The sequence below is a fragment of the Erythrolamprus reginae genome, chromosome Z (genome assembly GCF_031021105.1).
Source record: "Erythrolamprus reginae isolate rEryReg1 chromosome Z, rEryReg1.hap1, whole genome shotgun sequence".
NCBI lineage: Eukaryota > Metazoa > Chordata > Lepidosauria > Squamata > Dipsadidae > Erythrolamprus > Erythrolamprus reginae.
In genome coordinates this window covers 104,279,882-104,304,506 of record NC_091963.1, presented here as the reverse complement: position 1 = coordinate 104,304,506, position 24,625 = coordinate 104,279,882, and the positions used below count along the sequence as shown (strand labels likewise).

General features: G+C 41.0%; 2 protein-coding genes across 3 annotated transcripts in view; both read right to left on the bottom strand.

Annotated features, from left to right (window-relative positions):
- Positions 1-12,040, bottom strand: part of STARD3 (StAR related lipid transfer domain containing 3) — a 45,670-nt gene extending 33,630 nt beyond the window's left edge. The window contains exons 1-2 of the mRNA XM_070728981.1: positions 11,946-12,040; positions 223-501 (exon numbers count right to left, since the gene is read on the bottom strand). Coding sequence (XP_070585082.1) covers positions 223-429 — 207 coding nt within the window. The 5' untranslated portion in view covers positions 430-501; positions 11,946-12,040. The remainder of the gene's footprint in view (positions 1-222; positions 502-11,945) is intronic.
- Positions 12,041-17,889: 5,849 nt separating this feature from the next.
- PPP1R1B (protein phosphatase 1 regulatory inhibitor subunit 1B) overlaps positions 17,890-24,625 on the bottom strand; it is a 103,395-nt gene continuing 96,659 nt past the window's right edge. Inside the window, exon 7 of one of the 2 annotated variants that reach the window (XM_070728993.1) lies at positions 17,890-18,035. In XM_070728993.1, coding sequence (XP_070585094.1) covers positions 17,971-18,035 — 65 coding nt within the window. In that variant the 3' untranslated portion in view covers positions 17,890-17,970. Of the gene's footprint in view, positions 18,036-18,473; positions 22,777-24,625 lie in introns of those variants that run through there. The other variant, XM_070728991.1, reaches the window with a different exon arrangement.

Below are 24,625 nucleotides of genomic sequence, written 5' to 3'. Positions count from 1 at the left end.
AAATTCCAATCACTTTTTGTATGTAAAGAAATGTAAACCGGAGCTAAGGAAGAAATTGAAACTTATTGTAAATAATTTAATCCCCTAAATGGTGGTGGGGTTTTTATTGGTGTTGGGCACGTTTTCTTTTAAGTATTTTTTGTTTGTTGTTAATTTAGTAAATAAACCAAAAAATAAACTATTTTATAGTACGTATTTGCAAAAGCCAGTGTTTCAACTCACATTCAGTTCAATTATCCAGAGGAGAGAGATGAAGAGAAGGTCAAACGTCACAAAGAGGCAGAAGGTTCGTCGCACATCAGAAATGGCCCTTCTTCTCTCGGGAGAAAAGTAATACGGGGGGAACCCCGGGGAGTGTGAAAGTGAGGAAGCAATGGCAGGCAGACTATGCTCCAAATCAGTGTTCTGGAAGTTATACAACTTGCTCATTCTCGGGGAGAACAGTGAAGTTGCTGATATTCATGTACAGGCGTGTCATCCGTGATCTTGTCAATGGATCATCTGTTTTGAGGGAAAGGGGAGAAGGGGAAAAGAGAAAACACACATAAGGCCTCCTAGATGTTCGTTTGTTTATTTTAATTAGACTTCTATGCCAGCGATTTTCAACCTTTTTTGAGCCGCGGCACATTTTTTACATTTACAAAATTCTGCGGCACATCACCAACCAAAATGACACTCTAAGACACTCTCCTCTCTTTTTCCATCCCTGTCTCCCCCCCTTGTGTGTGTGTGTGTGTATACACACTCTTCAACCATTTCCCAAAACAGGTGAGGGCTGGGGGTTTTTCTCTTATTCTTTGGGTGCTTTTTATCATATGCTTTAAATCAAGAGTCACTTCTCTCTCTCTTTTGTTTCTCTCTCTTTCCTCTCATTCTCTGTCTCAATCATTTTCTCACTTCTCTTTTTTCCTCTCCTTTTTGCTCATTTCTCTCTCTCTCCCTTCCTCTCCTTTTCTCTTTCTCTCTCTCTTGCTTTCTTTCTCTCTCACTCTTGCTTTCTCTCTCTTTCTCTCTTTTCTTTCCCTCTCTTGATTTCTCTTTCTCTCTCTCTCTCTTTCTTTCTCTCTCTCTCTCTCTCACTCTCTCAGCAAAAAGTTGCGAGACCGGAACCTGAGCTTCCTTCTTTGCGGCACACCTGACCATGTCTCACGGCACACTAGTGTGCCACGGCACACTGGTTGAAAAACACTATTCTATGCCACCCAGTACCTTGGTTGCTAAACCTACCCTTTCCAACCAAGGAATTCGGGATGGCATATTAGATAGAAACCCAAGCCTATTTCTGAATTAGATCAGATTGATTTGCCATGGTTGTGCAATGAACTCATGGCCAGTGGAACCCCATCGCTACCACCTCTTCACAAAGTACACAGGCAAAAAGATTCAGTATCCTAACACAGATAGGAGGGGTATAGGGAGAATAAAAAAGCTCTTGTTTAAAATTGGTTTAAGATAAATCTAAACACAAACAATTCATTTTTAATATTTGTCCCGATTTTGTCTCCATCAAGATGGGGCTTATTTTGTGTGGGAGCAGGAATCAATCTGACTTCCTATGTCCTTCCCCACCGAATTTCCTTGTGGGAAATTGTCAAGAAGCATGCAAAACTCCATTCCACTCCACCCTTCCCGCCAGCTTCCCCATTTTCTTTACAAATGCAAGGCCAGCAGAGAGAAAAGTCCTCGGAGAGGGGCAGCATACAAATCCAATTAAATAAATAAAAATAAAATTGGCTTTGTGGAGGTTAGGTGTATTTGTATTTGTATTTATTGGATTTGTATGGCGCCCCTCTCCACAGACTCTGGGCGGCTAACAGCAGTAATAAAACAGCATATAACAATATAACAATAATCCAATACTAAAAACAGTTAAAAACCCATTATTATAAAAACCAATCATACATACAGACATACCATGCATAAAATTGTAAAGGCCTAGGGTGAAAGTATATCTCAATTCCCCCATGCCTGGCGGCAGAGGTGGGTTTTAAGCAGCTTATGAAAGGCAAGGAGGGTGGGGGCAATTCTAATCTCTGGGGAGAGTTGGTTCCAGAGGGCCGGGGCCGCCACAGAGAAGGCTCTTCCCCTGGGCCCCGCCAAGCGACATTGTTTAGTTGACGGGACCCAGAGAAGACCCACTCTGTGGGACCTAACTGGTCAATGGGATTCGTGCAGCAGAAGGCGGTCCCTGAGGTATTCTGATCTAGTGCCATGAAGGGCTTTATAGGTCATAACCAACATTTTGGTGTTGTGCATGAGTCTTTCGAGATTGGGTGGCATAGAAGTTGAATAAATAATAATAATGTGGGCTGACGGCGCAGGTCAGAAAGGCTGTGTGAGCAGGTGCAACAAGTGTCACATGGGCCAGGGAAGGCGTGAGGGGAAGGGTTGTGTGAGAGGTTGTGTGTGGTTGGGGAGGGGCATGTGCGCTGATGGAATAAGTCAGGGTCAGCGCATGGAGGCGTGCAAGACCTGCCCCATGAGTTGGAGAAGGCCTGGAGAGAGTGGAGTGGGGAAAGTGTGCAGGGTTTCCTTCCACTGTGCTTGTCCTCTCTCCCTCTGCTGTTGTGTGTGGAAGGGAGGGGGGTGGGGGCTTATAGCAGAGGTCCTTAAACTTTTTAAACAGGGGGTCCATTCATGGTCCTCAGACTGTTCCCCCCCCCTTGACTGTCTGGGTAACTGTGGCTAGGTGGTCATGTGACTGGGTGGTCATAGTCAATTTAACAGTCCATTAAACCAGTGTTTCCCAACCTTGACAACTTGAAGATATCTGGACTTCAACTCCCAGCATTCCCCAGCCAGCGAATGCTGGCTGGGGAATTCTGGGAGTTGAAGTCCAGATATCTTCAAGTTGCCAAGGTTGGGAAACACTGCATTAAACAATGCACACAAATTAAACTTTAATTTGTTTTCCTTCCAGGGGTGTTTTATTTGCTTTTGCATGTTGGTCTATTGGTTGACTTTTCTTTTTACTAGATCATTTTTTTCAGTTGTTTAGGAGTCTAGTGGTCCACTTCAGGAAACTCAGTTTTGCAGCAATTCTTCTAAGCCTTAAGGAGCTTACAATCAAAATACCCTTCTCTCCCTCTCTCTTGGAGGTGGGGGAGGTGAAGTTTCCCCTGCCTTTAAAAAGCATTCTGCAGGTCAAAAATTGGCTAAAATGACTGGCTTGGGGGTAAAAAAAAAAGAGCTACAATGGCCTGACTTTTGGCCTCCCTGAGTGTTTGTGTGCCCCATTTTGGTCAAAAATAGGCTAATATTTGGTCTCTTGGAACAGCTGCATACCCCATATTTTACTTCCCTGCAGGCCAAACATTTTGGCCTTACTTCCAGTTCCAGCATTGGGGCTCACAAAGGTAAGTCCTGTGCTCAGCTGGCAGATGGGGGCCGGCAGGGGGGCAGGGCAGCCTCGTGGTCCTGTATGAGCTGGATTAATGGCTTTGGCGACCCATATGGGCCATATGAGAACCGTTGGCTTACAGGAATGGCTAGGAAACTCACAGAATACTGAAAGACCAGACCATGCTAAAGGAGACACAACTTTCCCTAACTTTGTTCCTCAGAACAACAGATTCTGTAATTTAGCCCATTTGAACTCTGTTGATAAAACTTTGCCCTATTATGCACCCTTTCATCCAGCTAAAGTTACAGACACAAGAGTTTTAGTAGTTTATAAATTAGGCAACACTAATGCTGGAAGTCTCTTAAAAGATGTTGAACACAAGTGATCTTTTAGGAAAAAATTACATATAACTGGTAAGAAGCAGTCAAAGAAGCAGTGGAAGTGATGTGCCGGTGCCTGGAGGCTGTTGGGGCCTGGATGGGTGTCAACAAACTCAAACTCAATCCAGACAAGACGGAGTGGCTGTGGGTCTTGCCTCCCAAGGACAATTCGATCTGTCCATCCATTACCCTGGGGGGGGGGAATTATTGACCCCCTCAGAGAGGGTCCGCAACTTGGGCGTCCTCCTCGATCCACAGCTCACATTAGAGAAACACCTTTCAGCTGTGGCGAGGGGGGCGTTTGCCCAGGTTCGCCTGGTGCGCCAGTTGCGGCCCTACTTGGACCGGGAGTCATTGCTCACAGCCACTCATGCCCTCATCACCTCGAGGCTCAACTACTGTAACACTCTCTACATGGGGCTACCTTTGAAAAGTGTTCGGAAACTTCAGATCGTGCAGAATGCAGCGGCGAGAGCAATTATGGGCTTCCCCAGGTATGCCCATATCACTCCAACACTCCGCAGTCTGCATTGGTTGCCGATCAGTTTCCGGTCACAATTCAAAGTGTTGGTTATGACCTATAAAGCCCTTCATGGCACCGGACCAGAATATCTCCGGGACCGCCTTCTGCCGCACGAATCCCAGCGACCGGTTCGGTCCCACAGAGTTGGCATTCTACAGGTCCTGTCGACTAAAAAATGTCGTCTGGCGGGACCCAGGGGAAGAGCCTTCTCTGTGGCGGCTCCGACCCTCTGGAACCAGCTCCCCCCTGAGATTAGGATTGCCCCCACCCTCCTTGCCTTTCGCAAACTCCTTAAAACCCACCTCTGCTGTCAGGCATGGGGGAACTGAAACATCTTCCCCTTGCCCATGTTGTTTTGGTGTTAGATTGATTGTATGCGTGTTTTAATATTCTGGGGTTGTTTTTATGAATTTTTAGCTTAAAATTGTAATTGGATTGGTGGGTATTGGATTTTGTTATTATGTATTGTTTTTATCTTGTTGTGAGCCGCCCCGAGTTTTCGGAGAGGGGCGGCATATAAATCCAATAAATCTAATCTAATCTAAAATTCACTTATGAAGTATTGTTTGGTAGGTTCAATGGCAGAATGAAAGCAAGTATGAAAATGCTGGCACATCCTATTCCAGCTACTGTCAGTTGATCCATTCGGGGGGGGGGGGAGATGAGAAAATTGTATCCCCCTCGCTAATATCTACAACTGTTGTATCAGATGGTTGTTTGCAGATTTGGAAACAATCAAAGGTCATCTAATCCAACTTTCTACCCAAAGACAGCAGGGTTGGAAGAAGTATTCCACAATAACTAGACTCTAGAAGCAAATTACCCGGGAGGTGGGGGAACAGTTCAATCTTCCCCATACCCCATTTGCATTTGCTTGGGATAAGGCCAGCCACCCAACCCCCAATCCACCCAGATCAAATTATAAAATCAAAATTGCCATTTCAAAACATCCAACAGCAAAAGAGCTTTGTTCCTTGGCATAGCTAAGCTCCAAGAACTGGGTGAGTGTGTGGAATTTGGGGAGGGGTGGGGAGGGTTCCAGATCTGCAAAAAAGAAAAAAGTAAACTGTCCAAATTATGAGTCACATGTTACATCTCCCCAAGTGGCAGCTTTCATCATAAAATTTATGCCAGTTATGACCGAGGCAATTAGACTTTCCATCTGTGCATTTTGCAAGGAAAAGCTACAATTTACACATGTGTGTGCCCTTTCCATAAAGGTTGCTGTGAATGTAGGCATCAAACTTGGTTCCCAAGCAACATTCAAGCAGTCGCTGCTAAAATGACCTTCAATCACTAAGCTTCGCTGGATTTGGGGAGTGGGGAAGGAGGAATTGTCACTGTAAATTCTGTAAGAACTGGCAGTTTTATTCCTTACTGGAGATAAGAGGCTTAAAGTTCAGCCATTTTACAATTCCCTGCATGCCTGTTGATATATCTGCACAAGGTTGAGACCACTTACATTTCTATCACAACAGCCACTCAAAAAAAGATAAATCATGAATCATAACTAATCCCTCATCAGTGTATCTCTGGTAATAAGAACAAAAATAGATTTCTTGCAACAAAGCTAGGGCCACAGTGGCACGCGGAACCATATAGGAAGGCACATGCCGCACAAATCCCAGCGGCCGGTTAGGTCCCACAGAGTTGGTCTTCTACGGGTCCCGTCGACTAAACAATGTCGTCTGGCGGGACCCAGGGGAAGAGCCTTCTCTGTGGCGGCTCTGACCCTCTGGAATCAACTCCCCCCAGAGATTAGGACTGCCCCCACCCTCCTTGCCTTTCGTAATCTCCTTAAAACCCACCTCTGTTGTCTGGCTTGGGGGAACTGAGACATCCCCCCCTTGCCTATATAACTTTGTGCATGATATGACTGTGTGTATGTATTTTATCTACTGGGTTGTTTTTTTTTAGACTTTGTAATGTAAAAGTGTTATTTTAGATTTTAATTATTAGATTTGTTACCATGTATTGTTTTTATCACTGTTGTGAGCCGCCCCGAGTCTACGGAGAGGGGCGGCATACAAATCTAATAAATAATAATAATAATAATAATAATAATAATAATAACAACAACAACATGCGGCATTGTCTTATATGACTTCCACGCGCTGGCCAACTACTTTTTGGGCTTACTTTTAGCCGTTTTCGCTGTGGGGAGAGTGCACATGAACGTGGGGGCATGAACGTGCATGTGTGCTAGCATACACACATACCCTTTTGGCACGTGAGCCAAGAAAGGTTCACCATCACTGGCCCAGGGATTTATGAAGAGGAGGACATCACTATGTACTTGGTTACCAAAGCTGGGGGGAAGTGAACCTACGTAGAAACATAGAAGACTGACGGCAGAAAAAGACCTCATGGTCCATCTAGTCTGCCCTTATACCATTTCCTGTATTTTATCTTACAATGGATATGTTTATCCCAGGCATGTTTAAATTCAGTTACTGTGGTTTTACCAACCACGTCTGCTGGAAGTTTGTTCCAAGCATCTACTACTCTTTCAGTAAAATAATATTTTCTCATGTTGCCTTTGATCTTTCCCCCAACTAACTTCAGATTGTGTCCCCTTGTTCTTGTGTTCACTTTCCTATTAAAAACACTTCCCTCCTGAACCTTATTTAACCCTTTAACCTACGTTACCAAAGTTTTTAAAAACCCTTTTATTCCAAGTAATAAATAAATATACAGAATCCCAAACGTTTATATAATATTGGTTTAATTATAAGGAGTTGCCACTTTACTGAATATCATCCGATTGCATAATCTATTTGTGCTACATCATAGCAGTTCTTGCTTCACAGTTGGCAGAAGTGTGACTCTAGACTCATTAGGGAAAAAAACATTTTCTTGTAAGGCCCCCCCCCCTTAAAACAATGTACTTAAAGCCTAACTCTAATCACGTAGTAAGTAATCTAAGTTATTTGGCTCTGAAAATGTCCATCAAACATATTAGGAAGTTGTAGCATCCAATCTGGGTCACCAGGACCAGAGATTTGGTCTTTCGAACTTTTGGACTTGTGCTGAATGCCATCCTTAGGAAACTTGGAAGACTAAATCCTTGGTCCCAATGACTGATCCAGATTGGATCTTGCAACTTTATCCCAGAATACTGGAGGCTACTAAAGCTGACTAGATCTGCAGGTCAGTGGTTCAAATCTCATCACCAGCTCAAGGTTGACTCAGCCTTCCATCTTTCCGAGGTGGCTAAAATGTGGACCCAGATTGTGGGGGCAATATGCTGGCTCTATTAAAAAGTGCTATTGCTAACACGTTGTAAGCCGCCCTGAGTCTAAGGAGAAGGGTGGCATAAATAAATAAATAAATAAATAAATAAATAACCATGTTAGGAAGTCCCCCTGTATACAAGGCCACTGCTATTGGGCAGGTGGATGTTGGGAAGGCTGTGCCCAGCTTTAGCTAGCAGACCAATTGCAACTCTACTTGAATTATGAGATTCTTATTGTCTTTGTCACTTTGAAAATAGATCACTGCAATGCTCTATACATGGGACTGCCAAATAACTTAGATTACTTACTACATGATCAGAGTTAGGCTTTAAGTGCATTGTCAATATATGGGACTGAAGACTATTCAGAATAGAACAGAATAAAGTTCTTTATTGGTCAAGTGTGGTTGGACACATAAGAAATTTGTCTTTGGTGCATATGCTCTCAGTGTACACAAAAAGATACATTTGTCAAAAATCATGATGTACCACACTTAATCATTGTCACGGGGTATAAATAAGCAACCAGGAAACAATCAATATTAATATAAATCGTAAGGATATAAGTAACAAGTTACAGTCATACAGTCATAAATGGGAGGAGATGGGTGATAGGAACGATGAGAAGTCAAACTGTCAAACTATTCACTAAGAGTGCATTACAATTACTATTAATTTGACAGTGGTGAGGGAATTATTTGTTTAGCAGAGAGATGGCATTCGGGAAAAACCTGTTCTTGTGTCTGGTTTTCTTGGTGTGCAATGCTCTATGGTATAATTTTGAAGGTAGGAGTTGAAACAATTTATGTCCAGAATGTGAGGGGTCAGTAAAATAGTTATTGATACAAAATGTGATGCCACAATTTATGGTGAATATTACTTGTCAACAGTACATTTTGCCTGACCTTCAGGCCCATGTTGGTGGCCAGTATGCTTCTAAATGCAATTCACAAAGTTGCTATTGACTTACAGAATCAGTCATGGTTTTGTTGTTATTGTTGCTGACCCGGCCCTGTGGAACAGTCACCTCCCCAAAATTGGTAGTTTCCTGGTTATGAGTATTGACATTGTTTTATTACCTCATGTATGTTTACCCATTTTGTGGGGAGATGAGCAGCAAACAAAATAAATATATAGATAAAAATTAAAAAATTGTTGATTCATATACTTTTAGCATCATCATATACTTTTACTGCAGATATTTTAAATGCTGAACATTGTGAATGTTTCCTTTTTAATTGCTATTTTAAACTGCTATGAGTCTCATATAATTTGGTGACATATAAGTGCAATAAATATCAGGGGTGGGTTCCACTTACCTTCCCTACCGGTTTGCATTGCGACAGGAAGAACGCGTTTTCCACTGCTAAGTCAGATAGTTATTAGATGAGTTGTATTCAGTTTTATGACCCCTGTTGTCATGGTTGTTAACTGAATCACTGCACTTGTTAAATGAATGGTGCAGTTTAGCAGACCTAGCTTATCCCATTGACTTGTTTGTTAGGGGCCAGGTAAATAAATGTATGCTGGCTGCTATGTGCCCAAAATTTAATTATGTGATCTGGGAATGCTACAATAGTTGTAAGTGCAAGAACCAGCCCAAGTCTCTGTTTTTTAAACTGCCATTGTAACTTTGGCCATTAAATAAATGGTTGTAAGCTGAGATTACATGTATCAGAAGGAAAACTGATATGACCATTTGAAGCATGAATATAAAATCTATTAGTGTTTTGAAGAGGTGAAAAATGGTTAATTGAAAGCAGTGATAGCAATAAAGGCAATTACTTAATGACTTAACAATCAAGAGAATAAAAATAAACTGATGAATAATGCAAGTTTGAGTAAAATCACACAAAAAACCCCTAAATGGCCACTCCTTCTGTTTTCAAATGGTGTTTTAAGTACACGTTTCAGAAGGGTATTCCCCAGCTTCACATAAAGTTATCAGAAAATAAAGAAGCAGAACAAATAGCTATGTTAGCTTGCTACTATTTAGGCATGAAGGCCAACTACAAGTTTATTTATTTATTTATTTGATTTTTATGCCGCCCTTCTCCTTAGACTCAGGGCGTCTTACAACATGTTAGCAATAGCACTTTTTAACAGAGCTGGCATATTGTCCCCACAATCCGGGTCCTCATTTAGTTAGTTAGTAGGTAAACATTTAGTTAGAAGGTAAAGTTATTTAACTTATTTAGTATATTATCATAAAGTCTTTTTGCTAAGAACAGCACAGCTAGAATATACACAAGTATAGCAGTGTTTGATTACCTAAATTTTGCTCAAAAAAAAAGAAAGAAAGAAAGAAAAAAACTCTAATGTTTCAAAACAACTCCTCACTACCCTTCCTGGATAGCCTGATCAGCATGGATTACAATAGCAAACTATAAACACAAGTGTACGGAAAAAACCACCCCAACAATAAAAAATGCTTCATTATCAAAGTAATAATCCTTACCTTTGTGTAAGACTCCTATTCAGACAAGTACAAACAATTTTGCAGTCCTGAACAGCAGATAAAGGAATACAGCATCTATACCAGGGATGGCGAACCTTTTTTGCCTCAGATGCCAAAATTGCATGCCCACACCCATAATTCAATGCGCCCTCGGTTGTCCCGCCCCCATGCATGAATCCATGAGCCCCCTTCTCTCTCAGTTCCTGACTTCCGGTGGTCCTGGTAGGCCTGGGCCTGTTTTTTGGCCTCCCCAGACTCCAGAAGCTTTCCTGGAGACTGAGAAGGGCAAAAATCCCTTTCCCTGCCCCCCAGCAGCTGAAAACCCCCTCCCAGAGCCTCCGCACAAACTGAAAATCAGCTGGCCAGTGGACACATACCCGCTGGAGCTGAGCTAGGGCAAAAAGACCAAAGCATCTTATCACCAGCAATCAGCACCCAGGAGAGCATAGATTCACACCAGGACTAACATCAGATGAGCAATCAAGAAGTAAACAATACCCAAATCAAGGAATTGCCAAACAAGCTAAAAAGCTCAATCGAAAAGAACAAAGGTCCCAACACTCAGAGAGCAAACAACTAAAATATAAACTGCTGACAAGTAAACCCCACTCATCACTAACACTGAGTTACCTAGTTTTGATAGTGAAAGGTCTGCAAGGAAACAACCTAGCTCAGAGGGCACCAAGGACTCCTTCATTTAACCCTGAGTTACAAATACAGCGGCACCTCTACTTAAGAACTTTTCTAGATAAGAACCAGGTGGGTTTTTTGCCTCTTCTTAAGAACCATTTGCTACTTAAGAACCTGAGCCCGGAAAAATTTCCCAGGAAATTTGAGAGTGGCATGAAGTGCCCAGCCAGTTTTCTGCCATTCCCCCTGGGTTTCTCTCTCTGGTGCAGTGTATGGGAGGAAGCCTTGCGCCGGGTGTATGGGAAGTGCGTACGCCTTCTCGCCGTCTCAGAGTGCCTTTTTTTTTTGTAAGCCTTAACGTTTTGGATTTTTTTTTTATTCCCCTCACATCACCATCTTCCTTCAGCAGCGACTCTCCTCCTCTTCCTCCTCCCACCCAAAATCCGAGTTTTTATTTCTTTCGTAATGGGTCTGCACGTATTATTTTCTTTTACATTGATTCCTATGGGAAAAGTTACTTCTACAGTGTACTTACAAACTTTTCTACTGAAGAACCTGGTCACCGAACGAATTAAGTTCTTAAGTAGAGGTACCACAGTATTTTCCTTTATTGGAACAACTGTCCGCCAACATAACATGACTCTGCAGGCACATCATGCAATGGATTCTAATTACTTTCAGCACAACCTACCTCACAGGATTGTTGGGGTGGGAAAAAATGGGAGGAGCAACAATCATGTACACTTCCTTAAAACCCAGAGGAAAAGGTGGGCTGCAAATCAAAGAGATTATAAATCCACAGAAAATGACTGGCAGTCTTCCCACTATCCTACCCTTTACATGTTTAACCGCAAAGTTTTTAAAACTGTTAAAAAAATACAGATTGTGTATTGTTGATTTATATCATATCAGATGTATCAATCCTTTAAGACGGTTGTTTCAAACTCTTACCTTCCGTAACATGGCAATAACAGATACCCGTAAACCTTTAAAAAGGTTGTTATAATTCATTCACCCTACAGAAAATTACCGCAGATTTTGTCCGCCCGCGTAAACACTGCCACCCCATATCTGCAGTTCAAGGCAAACGTTAATGCTTCTCGCTGTTAAATTTATATTTATTGATATTTATATTTAAGCAGAAGCGGTATGCTCCGTCCCATATTTGGGTATACCAAAAAGACTCCTTCGCACGGGGCTGTTTTAAACCCATCTTCATCAATAAAGGTTGATTTATTTATTCTGAACAAGCTATCGGGCAACACCACACAAAGGACCTGCTTTTTATTATTAAAGACCGAAGAATATTAAAAGTATTAATCCATATGATTAAAAGAGTGCCTGCAAGGCATTCTTTTCGCCATATAAGGATTTACCTGGTCAGCCGCTGCCTCAATTCCTCCTCGACAAGAGGAATCAAGTGAAAAAAGGCGGAAGTCACCCCAATTTGAGTCGCACGTTACTTCCGGTCACATGGTTAAATTGCGACCAGGCACAAGCCGGAAGAGACCCCCTCCCCCGATTTCGATTACTACTGTACTGTACTTCGAAAGGGAAACAAAATAGAGGGGCGGAGTCAAACATTCTAAACGGGGTCGAGGGGGCGGGGCATGGAAGACAGAAGGACATTTCTACTGGCTTAATGAGATGGGACGAGGAAGCCACGCCCATTGACTGAAAGCAAATCGATTTGATTGGTTAAAGAAGGGGAATGAGTTATTTCAGAGCGCGAAAGAGCTTCCTCGGTTGTACAAAAACAGAACGGGGGGGGGGGGGCGCGGGAGAATGTTAATCCGGTGTAATAACATGATAAAATAGCAAGAGATTTCTGGGATGCAAGAGCACCGATTGATTGGTGGCCCGTAACGGCTCAGAGAACAACAATATTAACCGAAGAAAGGAAAACAAACACAAAAGGCACCATTGGCTGCTCCTGTGAAGAGGCGGAGTCTGAAACTTTTCCCGGAAAGGTTGAATTCTGGGAACATTTGCCTTCAAGCTGCAGGCAAAGATGTCTGTGTTCTCCGTATGATTGTAGCTTGTCCCCTTTTTCTAACTGACCCAAATTTTTGTCCGTTTCCAATCTCAGCAGGTGGCAGCACCTGACTTATCTGCACTGAGCTCGTTAGTATTTCGGTGAAACTCCCAAAGGTGTCCCCCCCAAGAGGCAACAGGACTATTTATTTATTTATTTTGTCCAATACACAATGAGGGTTTTAACGGGTATACAGTATATATATATACACACACATAGTAAAATACCTGATGAAGGTTATAGAGGAGATACTCATAGTAAAATATATCTAAGAAAGAATAGAAGAAGAGAGATAGGAATAGAAGAAAGGTATAGGAGAGCAATAGGACGGGATGGAAGGCACTCTAGTGCACTTGTACTCGCCCCTTACTGACCTCTTAGGAATCTGGATAGGTCAACTGGATAATCTAAGGGTAAAGTGTTGGGGGTTTGGGGATGACACTATGGAGTCCGGTAATGAGTTCCACCCTTCCACAACTTGGTTACTGAAGTCATATTTTTTGCAGTAAAGTTTGGAGCGGTTAATATTAAGTTTAAATCTGTTGTGTGCTCTTGTGTTGTTGTGGTTAAAGCTAAAGTAGTCGCCGACATGCAGGACGTTGCAGCATATGATCTTGTGGGCAATACTTAGATCTTTTGGTTTTTCTTTGAAGACTATTCGCTTCTCATCCAAGAAAGTCCAGTTGCCTTTTGAAAAAAGCATCATTGGGGCAACTTTCACCTGGATAACTGAGAATCTCAACAGACATTTGGATGAAAGTTCTCAGAAGAATCCCAGAGCCATAGGTTAGGCATAGGAAGTAAGAAATCCTGGAATAAAGAAAGCAGTGGCAAGCCATTGTTGTAGTGCTGGCCAGCGAACTATGGAGCCTACCTGATGGTTAGGGTTTTTCAATGCCTTCAATTCTTAAAAGAGAGAAAAGATCTTTTTTTTCTGTCAAGAGTTTTAAAGAACGCTTCTCTTGTTTTTCAAGAGTAAGAATTCAGCCTCCTCGGGTTTTACAGAGAATTTGGTTTCTCATGTTCATCTTCATTGCCATTGTCTGAACCTGTTCTAAAATCTCCCAGTTAAAATATGTTCCCAGAATTAGATTCATTATTTATTTATTAGATTTCTATGCCGCCCTTCTGGAAGCGACTCAGGGCGGCATACAACATTAAAGATGAATATTGTTATCCCATCTTTTTTATACAGCATATAACTCAAGGAAGCAGACACCTAATACTCTTGTTTCATATTTTCTTTACAATAATAGCCTAGTAGACAGCCTTGAGAAGGACTGGCCAAAGTAGGCCTGGAATAACACTATCCTAGTTTTTAAGCCCCCATCCTAGCTACTACTTCAAACTGGCTCTCAATACCAATACCGTATGCCCAATAGAGAGAAGTGATTATAGTAGAGCCAGTGATATGCAAATTAATCATTTTTGCAGTTGCATCATACTGGTGGCTCACCAGTGCATATTTGATATACTGTATTTGATGTTTGTATATGGTGAAGTATCTAATGATTCCAAGTACAAAATTATAACCAAAGGAAACCATTTTTATAGACGCTCTCATTGGGATAATCACCAATTATGTTCCTTATTCACTGCCAACTCTGACCCAAAGAATTTCTTTGTGCAGGGTTTTTAAAAAATTGAATTTGATTATATAGAACTGTGTTTGATATTTTGGTGCCCTGTTTGGTAGTGGTTAAGGGATCAGGATAGAAACTTGGAGACCATGAATTGTCATCCTGCTTTAGGCATGAAAATGACTGGGTGACTTTGGGCCTAGGAAGCAGGTAATGAGAAACCATTTCTGAAATTGTGCCAAGAAAACTACAGGGACTTGTCTAAGGGGAGTCACGATGTGTCAACCCTAGTTTGAAGGCACCCTCTTTTCCTTCTGAAAATGCCAAGTTTGGGAAGAATCTCTTCAAAGTTTTTGACATTGTTTTGACTTTACCATCTTGAACAGTATGGGATCATTAACAAATGTGCCTACTTTGGCTACTCATTCATAATGCCATACTTTCCAATTTGAAAATTGTCCGTTTATTTCTATTCTGTTTTCTGCTCTTTGATCAGTTAACAATAAAAATGCATGTCTTCCTGTTCCATGATTGCTGAGTTTCTTTACATCTTTTGTTTATTTATTTATTTGACTTTTATATCAAGTTTTGGAATTCCCAGGACTTGTTCTATATAATGTTGTAACACCTGTCAGTCACTCTTTAGATGTTGAGAGTTTGCAGTTATATACTGGTGAACTGAGTTAATTGCAGTTTTGTTAATTGAAATGTCTTTCTCTTTATTCGATTTCTTTCAGGCTTAAGCACCGGGCCAGGGTATCTACGAGACTGCCTTCTACTGCACGAATCCCAGCGACCGGTTAGGTCCCACAGAGTTGGTCTTCTCCGTCTGGTGGGACCCAGGTGAAGAGCCTTCTCTGTGGCGGCTCCGACCCTCTGGAATCAGCTCCCTCCAGAGACTAGAACTGCCCCAACCCTCCTTGCCTTTCGTAAACTCCTTAAAACCCACCTCTGTCATCAAGCATGGGGGACTGAGTCATCTCCCCCTGCCTATGTAGTTTTTGTGCATGATATGACTGTATGTATGTTTTTATATATTGGGGTTCCTTGTTTTTTAGACTTTTTAAATGTACTATTGTTATTTTAGATTCTAACTATTAGATTTGTCATTATATATTGTTTTTGTCACTGTTGTGAGCCGCCCCGAGTCTGTGGAGAGGGACGGCATACAAATCTAATTAATAATAATAATAATAATAATAATAATAATAATAATAATAATAATAATAATAATAATAATTAGATGTGTGTCAAGCATACCATCAGGAAAGTTTTTAAAGCTGTATATTGTTTCTGTTCAATAGATGAAATAATATTCACCATTTGTCAAAAACCTTTTGGTTATGTCTGTTAGAGTTCCTTAAGAAAGAGGCTCTTTATGTGTAGAGCCACCAGCAATAGGGTTTCTGTCCTTCATTTCTGCTGGAGGTGTTACTGGAAAATAAACACACACATCTGTTTCCTACTTCCCAAAGCAACTTATTATTTGTTTGGTTTTAGTTTTACCTGTACCATGGTTAAGCAAATATTTTCCCTCAAGTACTGTGCTGCTTCATTATGGAGGGAGAGGAGCTGTTATTTTTGTGTGGGAGAGTGAAGAATTCTGGGAATTTACAACAAGAGGGATGAAGTTTATTCCAGCAGTCCAGTTAAATCACACAGGCAACTCTATTGAGCAATAATCATATAAGAAGATAGTAGAAGTAATTGATCAGCGACAATAATAGGCATCATTTCATTCTGCAGGGAGAAGGTAATAATAAATCATTCCATCATGCTTTTATCTCTTCAGGTGCTGGGTTCTTTTTACAGATGGCCGTGAAGGTTTATGTTGACTACTGCTCCTATTACAGTACACTCAACAGGAACGGTGTGAAGAGAAATCTTCATGATGCTGTTGATATGATGATGATTTCACTGCTGTTCCCTCCTTATAAAAATGAGGTCTAGCATTTCAGAAGCATATGCATTGCTGTTTTTGCAATGTGTGTAATGGAAGCAATGATAGAGAATGATTTTCACGGTAGTTTTAGAATCTTAAGTATTCATCTTGCCACTGCTGTTCCTCCAGGCCTATTTTTTAAAAAGATCTTTTATTTTAAAAAAGAGAATATTAGTGCTTTCTATAGAACAGTGTTTCCCAACCTTGGCCACTTGAAGATATTTGGACTTCAACTCCCAGAATTCCCCCGCCAGCGAATGCTACCTGGGGAATTCTGGGAGTTGAAGTCCAAATATCTTCAAGTGACCAAGGTTGGGAAACACTGCTATAGAACCCCCTCACAAGTGGTGAACATGACTTTTAAAGAGGTCTAGCATCAATCATTTTTCAAGAATAGCAAATACAAGTTCCTACATGTAGTTCTTGACTTAACGGTTCATTTAGTGACTTCAAAGTTAAAACGGCACTAAAAATTGACTTCTGTCCATTCTTTACTCAACCTTTGTAGCATTCCTATGGTGATGTGGTATACATTCAGATGCTTGATAACTGGTTCATATTTATTTAGGACGATTCCAGTATATCCCAGGGTCATGTGATCATCTTTTTTGAACATGACAAGAAAAGCCAATAGAGGAAGCCAGAGTCACTTTACAACTGTGTTACTAATTAAACAACTGCAGTGTTTCACTTAAACATACTGTATTTTTGGAATATAAGATGCACCAGAGTATAAAATGCATTTTTTTCTTCCCTAAAATAAGCTGAAAATGTGTGTGCGTTTTATACTTTGAATGTAGCTTTTTTGAAGCTTTTTTCCCCAGCCCTAACTAGATGCTAATGATCTTCCTGGCTTCCTATTCCCTCTGAAGAAAGTTTTTTCCCAGCCCTAGATTTTTGTAGGCTTGTTTTCATTCCCACGCCCTCTGAAAAAGGCTTTTTCAGCCCTAACCAGAGAAGGAAATAATATACTGAAGCTGAACAGACTAAGGATGAGTCAGATGAATACCTAGTAGGTAGATTTCCCCCCCTATTTTCTTCCCCCAAAATTAAGGTGCGTCTTATTCTCCGAAAAATATGGTATGTATCAAGAAAAGTCATAAAATGGGGCAAAAACTCACTTATTAAATTTCTCACTGAGTGACATATATTCTGGGGTCAATTGTCATAGTAATTAGAGGATTACCTGTAAGATCTCTGATTAAATCCCAACTTAGAAACGTGGGAGCCACGTATCTTCTTAGCCCAGCAACAGCAAAATGGCCTTAGAGCAGTGTTTCCCAACCGTGGCAACTTGAAGATATCTGGACTTCAACTCCCAGAATTCCACAGACAGCATTCGCTGGCTGGGGTACTCTGGGAGCTGAAGTCCAAATATCTTCAAGTTGCCAAGGTTGGGAAACACTGCCTTAGAGGATAATGCTCAACAACTGGCGTGGGGGAGGAGTGTACATAATGCAACTGAACATGGTCAGTAGAAATTGGGTCGAACCTAGGCTCTAATGGTGTAATCATCATGGTGCTGATAAAATTCTAACACTTGGATAACATTCTATCCTCAAAATCTCGCCCTTGCATCCCATTGCGCAACAGACTTCTTGAGGTTGAGCCACAACGAGCTGCACAGCTCTCCTGGATAGAAAGAGCTTTATTAAGAAAAATAAGGCTGAAGCTGTGAGGATGCCTGAAAACAGTCATTGCATTGTATCCTCAAGTGGGAATGGTGCCAAGAGCCAGCTGGTTTTACTTATTTCCTTGTAGAAGGCCAATGGACTCGTTATAAATTGTTTTCTGGCAACAAGAATGTTTCTTGGTGTAGACATAGTCCCATCTGGGATCTGGCTTTAAGAAGTCAGGTCTGTAGTTACACAAAGATACCTCTCTGAAGAGACCAGATTTTTCCTGTGAACTGCAAGGAGAGTCAAGGAGTGACAAGGGTGATTAGATAGAGAATTCCCAAATTTTCTATAAACCCACAGCCCTACAAAATCAGTAATTTGAGTGGAGGGAAACAAGAATGTTCGTTTAAAGAAATGTGAATAAATGTTTCATAGCTTAATTGGTGTGGTGCAAATCAAATAAGCAATTTGCAATGTTTGGCTTCAAGAATTCTGAAAATATGAATTTTCATCTATGTCTTTTTCTGTTTTAGGAAATCATTTTTACATCTTCAGTAGACTGAAAATAATCACCTATTCATAATTTTGATCCAGTCATGCAAGAAAAGCTATGAAACCTAATTTTCAAACACACTATAGATATGATTGAGGGAAATAAAGAGTTGTAAACATAAGATTAGAAATATATATCACAAAGCATAGTTAGAAAAGGGTGCAAGCAACCTACATTTATTTAGATTATTTATTAAGATTTTATATGCTTCAATCCACAGACACTGAAGGGTAGCAATTTTTTTAAGTTAATAATGAAATAATGCTTAATAATCAAATCACAAAATCAATAAGTATATAAGTATCACAATTATAACTTTTCCCATCTATCTCTCTGGTGCCACTTTTTCAATTTTAGAATAATACTTTCATACCTCAAATCCCCTGGCCGAGCCAGATTCTAGTAGCTCCCTAAAATTCTAACAGACAATGGACCTTTCCCTGTTTCTAGGGCTAAGTTGTTTTAGAGAAGAGGGACTGTAATGACGATGTGAAGTGGTAAGGACATGAGTGATACAAGTGGAGCTTAAGTTGAAATTGTCCATTACTTTCATCTTCATTTACACCAGGAGTTGTGAGTTCAGAAACACCTTGAGGTTATTTGCCTATTCTCTTTAGGTGTGCAGTGCCCCATTTTGAGTCAAACATGGGCTTACTCTAAAACATGAAGGCTACCAATTTTCAAAGATAGTTAATCACTATACCATAATTGATGGTAGCAAGATTGATGGAGGGTAGCCAAGGAAAGCAGCACTCATGCTTATAATTCACGATATATAAGGGGATTCACGATAATCTTCACTATAGCTTGAATCCTAATTAAAAGTATCCAGATAATCTGTTTCACCCATAGGTCAACTACTGATTGTTCATCTTTTCAAGAGAGAAAATTGGAGGCATCGTGTTCATTACCCCATAAAGCCGAGTCTATGGAGATTCTCAGTCATCCAGATCAAGGTTGTCCCAAAAGGTGCTTTTTTTCCCCCCCAAGAAGCAACTAGACTTTCTTGTTTTTCATTTATGATGTTTTACTTCTCATTCAAGAAACTTCTTCAGTTCTGACTGGATATTGGAGAATGAAATGATTTATATTCCTTGCAAACAACTGGTCATTTGCATTCTTTTAGAGAGTCATTGAGGCCACTTGGAGATTTTTCTGTGTTCTCAAGGCCACCTGAATTGTGCAAATGGGTGTGCAGCCAACACAGTCCTTTCAACAGTTCCAAGAAAGCTCCACACCCCTTTGCAAAGAAAAATAAGAAAGGTTCAGTTGCCTCTTGAAAAAAACCACCTTTGAAGTAAAAGGATTGCTTCTTAAGGATGGGTGCACTATTGCTTCTTTCAACGAATATCATTCTCTCTCCCAAAGAAATATTCACCAAAATTCTAACTTAGCCTACTATCACCTTTCTGACTGCTTTCATGGGGGAAATACACACAGATCACAGTGCTAGCATTTCAGAGAACCCGTTCCTCTTCCCTGACATGTCTCATAACGTCATTAACATTTGTGATTTGATGTCCCATATAGATATTGACTGCAGGAAATTATACAGCATATTTGGAGGGCACTGAACTTGCTCTTACCAACAACAAAGCTAGAAGAGTTAATGGCATTCCATTGGAGCTATTTAAAAATCTAAAAGACAATGCTGTTAAAGTGCAGCACTTAATATTTCGGTAAATTTTGAAAACACATCAATGGCCACAAAATCGGAAAAGTTTACATTCCAAACCCAAAGAAGGACAATGCCAAAGAATGTTCAATTGCACTCATTTTACACATTAGCAAGGTCATGCTCAAAATCCTACAAGCTAGGCTTCAGCAATATGTGAACCAAGAACTACTGGTATCAGAAGTATAAGTTGGGTTTTGAAGAGGCCGAGATCAAATTGCCAATATTCACTGGATTATGGAGAAAGCAAGGAAATTCCAAAAAACCCCACATACTTCATTGACTACATCAAACTCTTTGATTGTGTAGATCACAGCAAACAAGAAGCAACAGTTAGAATTAGACATAGAACAATGAATTGGTTCCAAATGAGGAAAGGAGTACAACAAGGCTGTATATGATCAGCCTACTTATTTAACTTATATGCAAAGTACCTCATGCAAAATACCAGGCTTGATGAATCAGAAGCATGCTGGGAAAAATACCAACAACCTCAACTATGCAGACGATACTACTCTAATGGCAGAAAGAGGAGAAGAACTAAAGGGCTTCTCCATGAATGTGAAAGAGGAAAGTGCTCAAAAGTTGATTGGAAACTTAATATTACAAAATTAAGATCATGTCATCTTGTTCCCTTCCTTCCTGAAGGAGTGATAGGTTTTGTTTTCTTGGGCTTCAAGATCAACGCAGACGGCAACTGCAACCATGAAATTAAAAGATGTTTACTCCTTGAGGAGAACGTTATGGCAAACCTAGACAGCATATTAAAAAGCAGAGACATCACTTTGCCAACAAAGGTCAAACTATGGTTTTCCAAGTTGCAATGTATGGCTATGAGAGTACTGAGCACTGAAGAATTGATGCTTTTAAACTGGTCTGGGAAGATTCTTGGATCCCAAGGAGATCAAATCAGTCAATCCTAAGAGAAATCAGTCCTGATTATTGTTTGAAACAACAGATACTGAAGTATAAATACCTTTGGTCACCAAAAGAGAATTGGGGACTCATTGAAGACACCCCTGATGTTGGAAAGATGGAAATCAAAAGGAGAAGAGGATGGCAGAGAGCTAACTAGTGTCATTGACACAGTAGACACGAGTTTGGCTAGGCTCAGGGAGGTAGTGGAGGACAGGGTGCCCTTGCATGCTGGGGTCCATGTGGTCACAAAGAGTTGGACATGATTTAGCAACTGATTAACAACAACAACAAATAAGAAGTGGACTTTAAACTCTATTAAACAGTGTCCTGCAAAGAGGAGAGGTAGACTGTAATAGCTCTATCAACTGCAGATTAAAGGTATGAAGACTGAAGCAGTGTAGAAGTTGAAGTAATACATAAATGAACATATAAGAAAGCAAACATTTGCTGATTTCTTCATTTCTGTACTAGAAAATGCAGTCTTGAATATTTGGGCTGTTTTTGGAAGCTAAAACTAAGGTTTTCCTTTGGAGGAATCATAAGGGGTCCATCCTTTCCACCCTCGCAAATTTGTCCTAATTTTTTAATATACCCACTGCCAATGAACTACGATTTATATACATAGTGATTGTCTGCACAAAGTCAATCCGCAAAACGGTGAAACTATTCCTTCTTAAGATCTTGGCTAATGCACTAAGGAAGAACTCGCTTAAACTTTTGTTGTTTGCTCTTCCCTCCATAAAATACTCTTTAAATACAGTATTTATTTACAAAGCTTTAATAGAGCAGAAAAACGTAGAATGGCATTGCCGAATACACAGGGAGAAAGGTGTGGGAGAAAGGAAAGAAGGAAGGAAAAAGGAAGATTCAACTATTCAGTGATTGGATCTTGAATTACAGCTTTCTGAGCATTGAATAGAACAATGGATGTGGGAGATAGGTGTTAAAGATCAGCTGAAACCAGCTATAAATTGTAGTTGCTGAAATACCAAATTTTGACATTTGGTTTTTAGAAATCAAATGGCAATATCTTGAGAGAAGTGCTGCCAGACAAGGAATTTACTGTGTAATCAAGCTCCTTGATGAATTTTTACATGGTTTACATAGGACATTGCTTCCAGTTACTGCAAAATATCTCTCCTGTTTCTCCCTCCCACCAGCACACAATAATTTCCATTTTTTAATAATGAAAAATAACATAGTTAAATAATACTTTTTAATGACTAGAACAAGTTTCTATTTGTCTGGAAGCACCTCAGCAATCTGATTTTCTTAGATAATTATTAAAATTGCAAACCATGGTCATATTCATATAATTATCAGGTCTGGTTGGGTGAGCAGAAACATTAAAAAGAAACAAAAACAACCCAAGAACAATCATGCTAGATCCAACAAAATGAGCATCTAGTTCAGGGTTGAAGGTCAAACAATGACTGCAGGGTTGGCCTCCTTCTTCCCCTTGCAGTGAAATATACTGGCAAGGCACAATAAAAATAGCCATCCTGCCACCTGTCCAGAACAACAGGCCATCAGAGAAATCTTGCCTTTGAACGTGAAGGTTCATTTCTAGGCAGGTTTCCATTCACTTTCCTTCTCTTCACCCCCTTCTATTGAATAATTCACTGAACATAACCAAACACTGCCAAATAAGATATAAATTCAGAACAGAAAAGAGAGTAAGAGGGAAACAGTTGTTAAAGGAAGTAATCCAATCGGTCTTGTGAAAAATGAGAGATTGCCCTCAACAGGATATCTCCCAAAATTATCCTTCGGTTCCAATGCTAGGTTGTGGTGTGGATTGGGGGTGGAGAAGAACGGGTTTCCAGTTTAACAGCACATGGGGGTCTCTCTTTCAAGTCAGAGTCACACTGTTCCATATCATGATCTATGAAAGAAACAGAAGAAAGATGAGAGAGAGGCAAAAATCAGTTTTAAAATGATTATTTCAAATCAATGTAAAGGTGGTTTGTGAATCTTGGGAAACGTTCTTTTAAAAAGAAATCCAGGATGAAATCATTGTCATCATTGTCATTCCAACCAAGATCAGATTTCTATTTCCCCTCCCTCAAATTTACAATATAGATTAGATTAGATTTATTGGATTTATATGCCGCCCCTCTCCGCAAACTCGGGGCGGCTCACAACAGAGTAAAAACAATACATAATAACAAAATCCAATACCCACCAATCCAATTACAATGTTAAGCTATAAAATTAATAAAAAACAACCCCAGAATATTAAAAAACAAGCACACAATCAATCTAACACCAAAACAACATGAGCAAGGGGGAGATGTTTCAGTTCCCCCATGCCTGACAGCAGAGGTGGGTTTTAAGGAGTTTGCGAAAGGCAAGGAGGGTGGGGGCAATCCTAATCTCAGGGGGGAGTTGGTTCCAGAGGGTCGGAGCCGCCACAGAGAAGGCTCTTCCCCTGGGTCCCGCCAGACAACATTGTTTAGTCGACGGGACCCGGAGAAGGCCAACTCTGTGAGACCGAACCGGTCGCTGGGATTCGTGCGGCAGAAGGTGGTCCCGGAGATATTCTGGTCCGGTGCCATGAAGGGCTTTATAGGTCATAACCAACACTTTGAATTGTGACCGGAAACTGATCGGCAACCAATGCAGACTGCGGAGTGTTGGAGTGATATGGGCATACTTAGAGAAGCCCATAATTGCTCTCGCAGCTGCATTCTGCACGATCTGAAGTTTCCGAACACTTTTCAAAGGTAGCCCCATGTAGAGAGCTATAAGTTCTTTTTTCTCGACTACCTTACAACTTAAAAATGGATTGCATTGATAAAACAAATTTGAAAAGGAAACTGTTCCAGACAGCCAAATAATTAAGTCAATTTCTCTGTTAGAAGGAAAATTCCATATCTATTGGATTAAAAGTATATATATATATGTAATTTTTAGAGTGTCAAATTCTAAAGAGCAGGGGTATCAAACAATGTTCCCTCTAACTCACGCAATGCGCTGTGGCGCAGGGAAAAGCCAAACTCAGCCCAGAGTTTACCATACCAGCTCGATGGAGCCAGCACCCCATGGGCTCTAAGCCCTGCCCAGCTTTTCCGGCTCTGTCGATGCGTGCCGCTTCCCCGGGCGGCCTTGACGTCAGCATGCCCCTGTGCCGCGAGGGGGGCACGCATGCAAGCCCCTAGCCTCCACCGCCTCCTCTTCCATCGCCCCGCTGCCTGAGCCCATTTACAAGGGGCTGGTGGAAGATCTGATGTCGCTTTTACTCTTTCCCCCACCCTACCCTTAGCAAAAGTGACATCGGGTCTTCCACCAGCCCCTTGTAAATGGGCTCAGGCAGCAGGGTGGTGGAAGAGGAGGCGGTGGAGACATGGGGTTCGCATGCCCCCCCCCATTGACACAAGGCGAGCACGGCAGCCCCCTGACATGGCAGCTGGGGCCTCCTGACGTCAAGACCTGTGATGGCCAGCAAAACTGCTGACAGCAACCACCCAATCGCTGTGAAGGAGTCTCAGAAGCAGGATATGTTATGGCCACACCCACTCCTGTTTAGCAAAAGGGAAGGAAGTCGTGATATGTCATGTGACAACATGATGTTGCAAGTTTGACACCCGTGCAAGAGAGTTTCAACCTTGACCTCAGAGAAGGATTAGGAGTTTTACATCTATAACTCTTTAGAAAAGCCATCTTTCTTTATAAGCTGCATTTATCCCTTCATAAGGGGTAAACATGCAATTGGGTGTTTTACAAAAGAAAAA